The sequence below is a fragment of the Galeopterus variegatus genome, unplaced genomic scaffold, assembly GCF_000696425.1.
Source record: "Galeopterus variegatus unplaced genomic scaffold, G_variegatus-3.0.2 Scaffold7715, whole genome shotgun sequence".
NCBI lineage: Eukaryota > Metazoa > Chordata > Mammalia > Dermoptera > Cynocephalidae > Galeopterus > Galeopterus variegatus.
The window spans coordinates 41,093-47,469 of NW_007733826.1; the positions used below are offsets into that span (position 1 = coordinate 41,093).

General features: G+C 52.1%; 1 protein-coding gene across 1 annotated transcript; it reads right to left on the reverse strand.

Annotated features, from left to right (window-relative positions):
• Positions 1–319: 319 nt before the first annotated feature.
• BTG2 (BTG family, member 2) lies at positions 320–4,282 on the reverse strand. The gene is made up of 2 exons (XM_008592258.1): positions 4,059–4,282; positions 320–2,806 (listed from the first exon to the last, which is right to left on the reverse strand). Exons 1-2 carry the CDS (start codon positions 4,198–4,200, stop codon positions 2,472–2,474), a joined length of 477 nt encoding a protein of 158 aa, XP_008590480.1. The 5' UTR covers positions 4,201–4,282; the 3' UTR covers positions 320–2,471.
• Between the last annotated feature and the right edge of the window lie 2,095 nt (positions 4,283–6,377).

Consider the following 6,377-nt stretch of genomic DNA (forward strand, 5'->3'; position numbering starts at 1 on the left):
TCAAGGAGGGAAATAAGGAATCCCTTCCAGGGAAGAGGGAATGCTTAGAAATGGCCTAGCCACACTAGTTTTTTTTTTTTTTTTGGCTGGCCATTATGGGGATCCAAATCCTTGACTTTGGTGTTACAAGCCTGCACCCTAACCAACTAAGCTAACCAGCCAGCCACAGCTGGACTTTCCTTTTGTACCAGCCACATGCTATAGGTTGTATGAGTGCAACTGAAGAGAAACACTATGAGACACACAAAAAAGGATTTGGATCTCAGAGGGAAATGCAAATTAGCAATGCAGGAATTTTACCTTCTCTACACCACACGACTTCATCTGCTGCATTTTTATTAAAGTAACCAAAAAAAAGGGTACATTTGTCCATAAAACTGTACATTCTTCCATATAAAAACACTATTATACAATTAGTAACCTTTGTCTTTTCTGTCAGAATAGCCTACAAACAGAGACAGGCCTGCTCAACAGTCCAGCTCCGGGGGTGGTGTTGTTTTTAAAGTGATCATCGAAAAGAAGAGAAGACAGAAAAGATCGAGCATGAAACCACGAGGCTGCTTCTAGAAAGGCAGGGACCTATTCGCAGATGAGAGGCAAAAAGACATCTGCAGTGATTCACAGCTGTGTTTCAACCCACAGGCCAGAAAATTAGCTCTTGGGTCTGTAGGCCCAAAGTTAACTTTAAAGCAAAAAAGTCGGGAAACAGGGTCTGGGAATGCAGCACGAAATCTGGAGTTGAAAAGGAGACAGAACTGGCAGGAACGGGTAGAGAGAGTGTTTGGTAAATAGCACCTTTGAGTCAAAATTGAGTATAGAAATCCAGGAAAGGGGACTGGCTGTGGGGAAGGGAACTTGGGGGTAGAGGAAGTAGGAGAGGATGACTCCTCACTTAGGGGCAACAGCAAGAGGGTAGCCAGGTTGACCAGATGCTCTAGCTCCATCCTTCTTAAGGTGATTCAGTTTGGGAAATTTGAAACTTTCTGAGGAACCCCTCACCGACATCACTGAGAAACTGAAGGGAAGGGGTTTCTTCCCAGTGTAGTTTTCCATTTTTCTCCAACCCAGAACAGTAAATATTGCACAAGTCTACAGACAAATTTGGATTGTACTGAGAGAGACAGCAACTTCTCCCCCATAGGTGCTCTGAGCACCAGGGAGAAGAAACAGTGCTCAAGGTTTGGCTTTTAGTGTCAGCCCTACAAGAATACCAAGTAGTCCTGCAGAACATGGGGCACTCTCCCATCCAGCCAAGGAATTATCTGCAAAGCCAAATAGCCAGCCATAATCCCAAGGAGAGCAGGAGAGACAGTTCCCCAAGCCCACTAGGGCACCAGAAGTTTCTGAGAGCCAGTTCTCCAGACCCTCCTGGAACCTGGGAGCATATTGCACAGTGACTGAGAACTCTTGTCTAGAGCATAGGGTAGCTCCATGACCCAACCAGAAGGGGACAGGAGAGGGGAGGGTTACAGAGGAGTGTTGTGCTTTTGAAATGAAGGCAGTAATAAAGGACCTGGAGTTCCCTGTAGCTTTTGAGCCACCTCTCAAAGGAATAATAACAGCAGCATCAGGACTTTCATGTGGTTCCACAAAGAAGTTTTGGCCAAAAAACATCCCTACTGGATACTCTTTGGGTCCCAAAATTCCATTGCAAATCACCCCCAAATTATTTGCCACACATACACACAAAGCAGCACATAGCAAAGCAAAGGTTTTGTGCAGAACTCCATTCCATCCTAACCCCAATAATCTCCAACCCCTGCCTTACAACCCCCTCCCCGCCCCCTCTCACAGGAAAAAAAAAAAAAAAAAAAGTTTAGATTCCTGGCTGGGAAGCAATGTCTACAGGCCCCTAATGGTAGAATTAGAAACAAGTCATGATTTCAAAAAAAGCTGCTTAGGACATAAAGAATAAGGAGAGGCCTTTTAACTCTCTGCCAAGAATCTCGGAAAAATATGAGATTAGGCAACATAGTATTACTTAAATCTAGGCTTGAATGCCCCTGAGTAAGAGAAGCCAGAGATGCAGGTGTCCCGGTTGGGATGGAGGTTTGAACCAGCCTTTCTTCTCTCTCCAGGGCAAATACTGACCTCTCCTATTCACAGTTGCTAACCTTGCTTGCTCCCTTTCCCATCCTCCTCAGGTGCTAGCCAAAACTTCTCCCTCCTCACCTTGGCTAGGCCTCTCCTCCAACCCCTCTCCCCTCCCATAGGCAGATACTGGCTCACAGACTCAAGCCCACAACAGTTCTCTCCAAAGGCACCTGGGGAGGCCACTTCCAAGCAGCTCCCTTTAAGGATTTTTCTTTTAAAAAATCTTTTGGTTTTTTCCTTCTCTTTTCTTAAAAAAAATAATATATATATAAATAGCTCTTCATTTAAAAATACAGTTCCCCAGGTTGAGGTATGCGGTGGCCTATTGTCACGGCAGAATGGGTACAGTAGAGTGCCAGAGTGGGGGCTCAGGGCATTTAACTGGAGACCGCCATCACATAGTTCTTTGAGGGGCTGCTCCTGCCCAGCATCATTTGGTTCTTGCAGGTGAGGAGCCCGCAGGATGTGGCCACTGGGGCTTCCTCGTACAAGACGCAGATGGAGCCATCCTCCCCGATGCGGTAGGACACTTCATAGGGGTCCACCCACAGGGTCAGCTCGCTGGGCAGCAGCCGGTGCAACTGAGGCTGGCTGAGTCCGATCTGGCTGGCCACCTTGCTGATGATGGGGTCCATCTTGTGGTTGATGCGGATGCAGCGGTAGCCCGAGCCCTTGGCCGGCTTTTCGGGAAACCAGTGGTGCTTGTAGTGCTCTGTGGAGAGGGGATAAAAGTAGATGGCCTGGTTAGAGCAGCTGCCACAAGGCAGGGATGAGGGTGAAGGGACAGGAGGAGAGGAAGGGACCCAGTCACTTTAAGCAAGTGAGGCAGTTTCTCCCAAGTTCCAGGACCCTTCTGAATCCCTCCTGCCACTTAGCATATGGGGAGCTGGAGAGATCCCTCCCCTCTTTTCAGGACAGGGGTATGTGTGTGTACTAGGAGGGGGTCCCAGAGCTCTGGGACACACACTAGTGGCCATTGTGTTGCTTTTGGCACATCCTCAGTTTAAGGAGGGAAGGGCGTGACCGGGGCTGGCATGTCCAGACAAGGCCTCTGGAGAGCTGAAGTTTCAAGGCCAGAAGGCTGCCAACATTGTTGGGTCCATAGCAAGTCACTGGGCCTCTCACCCTGTACCAGTGGCCCTCTATGCCTCCTTCAGAACAGTAAGAGATCCTTAGCCGTGATTAAGGGAATCAAACATGGGTTGTTTTGATAAAGCAGCTGTTTTCCTCGGAAGGCAGGATCTGTGTGGGCACGTTCAGAGATGGCTATCGCTACCTAAGACTACCCCAAAGGGCTAGAAACAGCTGGGAGATAGGTCTCTCCCCAGCCAGCCAGCCGCCCATCTCTTGTCAACTTCCCTCTCTCCGCCTGCAGAGCGCGGCGCGGCTCCAGCTACAAGGCTCTCTTCCCTATCACAACAGGTGGCAGATGGCTAAGGAGGACCAAAGAGAATACAAAAAGGGCCCAGACTCCAACTCCAGCGAGTTAGCGACCGGCAGACCGCCCCAGGCACAACGCAGCCCCGCACGGCAGGGAGAACCACGGCTGGGACTCCGAGTTGTTGAGAAGGCTCAACTGCGCCTTCCTCTCCCACAAAGACCCCTCGCCGGCCGGGTTTTGTCGCCCGCAACATCCCTCGAGGATCTCAAGGATCCAGCGAAGGAGATGAATCCTCGATCGGACTCGCGGGTGCCCCCTCTGCCGGGGCACAAGCTGGGGACTCGGGATCGCACCCCCCGTCAAGGGCCTGCGCCCCCAGAGTGGGGAGGGGCGCGCGCAATCACAGCCACTACGGACCGAGACCCGAGCACAGGGGACTGCGGGCCGCCCCGGGGGCCGGAGGAGGGCAACCGAGTCCCAGAGCTGCTCGCGTTGGGGATCCTGCCCAGGAGGAGAGGAAAGACGCCCCAGGCAGGGACGGGGCCGAGACCCGGTGGCGCCAGGCCCCTTGGCGTGTGCTCACCTGTTAGTGCCTCCTGGAGCGCCCCGCTGAAAACCTTAAGTCTCTGCTCGCTCACGCAGCCCCGGGTCCTCAGGAGGCTGGAGAGGAAGCCCACGGCGGCAGCGATCTCCGGGAGCATGTCGGTCCCCTGCCCGTGGCTCATGTCGTGGCGGCGCGGGGAGCAGGGCGAGGTCTCGGGGGAGATGCGCAGGTCCGGAGGCCTCCGCTCGCCCGGCGGCTGCTGGGGTTCTGCCCGGGCTCTGCCCGGACTTTCCCCGAGCCGCGCCTTTCATAGTGTTCGCGGAGGTGGGGGAGCCGGCAGCGGCGCCCATTGGCCGCGGCCAGCGGATGGGGGCCGGGCCTGGGGAAGCCCCGCCCCGCGCACGGCCACGCCCCGCCCCCGCCGCCTCCGCGGCGCTGAGGTCATCGCCCGCTGACGTCAGTGCTGGGAACCTGCGCCGGGCTCTGGAGCCAGGGGGAGCGGGGGACAGAGCGAGGGCTGGGGTGGGGCTCGAAGGACTCTCGGTGGAGGAAGGTGGCGTCTAGAAGGCCGTTCCACGCCAGGAACGCCCCGACCTCGTCTCTCCGCCTGTCCTTCAAGGCTTGGGTTCAAGGCCACCTCCTCCAAGAAGCCTTCGCTGATACCACCTCTCCCAAGAGGTTCCCTTTTCTGACTCCTACAGCATTTTCCAGCCACACACTGTGTGGAAGCTTTGTCACCGTTTTACCGCTTTGCCGTGTTTTTTAAAGGGTTCCTTTGGACTCTTCGGAAATGGGGACTGAGCTTTCTAATTGCTTCCAAAATAATCCCACCTCCCCCGACAAGTTTTGTCCTTTCTCTACAGCAATGCCTTTTCTCTTGCCTAGAAACATCAAAGTCTTACTCGTTAGGTGATTGGGGGTTGGGGAAAGTGTTGCAAGACTTTCCTGTCCCCTCAAGTTATTTTTCTAGTTCTTGCTTTCTTTTGAATGCCAAATTTTTTAAGTGGTCTGCTCTCAACTGTACATTTTTTTTTCATCTATTCCCCCCTCCGCCTCCCCCCTTCATCCCCATCCTTTCCTTCCTCATTGTGGACTGAAACTTTTGTAAACACAGACTCCTCAGGGGAAAGAATCCAGCCTCAGTCTCCCTCTTCTACGCTCAGGGCCTGGCACCATCGCAGGCACTGGTCAATGTCTGCCGAATGAGGATAACTTCTGACTAATGTTCCAGAACCTAGCACAGGGTCTGGCATACATAGATGCCTATATTTGTTAAATGAATCAAGCCCAATGGCTTCTGTAAATTCCTATTTTTCTTGAACTCTGGTCCCTCTGACCACCTTCTGGAAGAAATCTCTCTGTCCTTTTTCTTGACACAGTGCCGGAGGCTTCTCTGCCTCCTTCCCTGGCTGTGTCGCCCCGGACCCCTTCCTGCCCCCATTCCTCACACTGTGCTCCCTCACTCCTCTTTTCCTTTTCTCTCCGCTTTCTTTCCTCTGAGAGGTCCTATTAAGGCAGCTCGTTTTGATGTTTACTTTTTTACAATGGACTTTCACATCTGCATGCACTGTCCTCGTGTCCTTTCATCCTGCTCACCTTTCCACCTACTCTGTCCCTCCCCTGTGGTGTTCAGCCACCTCCTCAATGTCAGCCTAAACCCACTGTCTTCTCCAAAACCAGCTCCCTTCCTGACCTCCATCTCTGTCAGAAATACCATAATTTTCTCAGTCATTCCACCCAGAAAACTCGGACTTACTTTTAGCTTCTCCTTGTGCATTGCACCTCAGATCCAGTTCCAAGACCTGTTGCTTCTTCATATCTAGATGATTGCAGTGGACTCTCATTTTCTCAGTCATTCCACCCAGAAAACTCGGACTTACTTTTAGCTTCTCCTTGTGCATTACACCTCAGATCCAGTTCCAAGACCTGTTGCTTCTTCATATCTAGATGATTGCAGTGGACTCTGTGCGATCCCATCCTGAAACCACCCCTCCACTGTTAGTAGAGTTCCCTTCCTAAAATACCACACTCACTTGTTCTAATTGCTCACGTCATTCTGAGACAGCCCCTCGCCCACTTACCTACTAGACTAAGTCTGGACTCCTTTGCCTAATAGTTAAGACCTTTCATAATTTAGCCCTACCTACCTTTTTGGGTTTCTGCCACTTCGTGCTCCAGGATCACTCTCCTCACTGTTCTCTGTCACAGCAACTCCGCAGCCCAGGTCCATCAATGTTTTGCCCCTAATCCCCATGTCTGTGCTGTAACATGGTCCCTATTTCATGCATGCCTGAATGTGCCTGGCCTGCTGCAGCATGGCTCGTGTTCTTATTTCCAGGATGCTTTGCCTCCTTCCCA

Excerpts from the sequence above, each read along its gene's own strand:
- BTG2 (XM_008592258.1), bottom strand. The coding sequence starts at position 4,200 with ATGAGCCACGGGCAGGGGACCGACATGCTCCCGGAGATCGCTGCCGCC. Across the intron at positions 2,807-4,058 it reads GCTCCAGGAGGCACTAACAG|AGCACTACAAGCACCACTGG; the intron begins GTGAGCACACGC and ends CCCTCTCCACAG.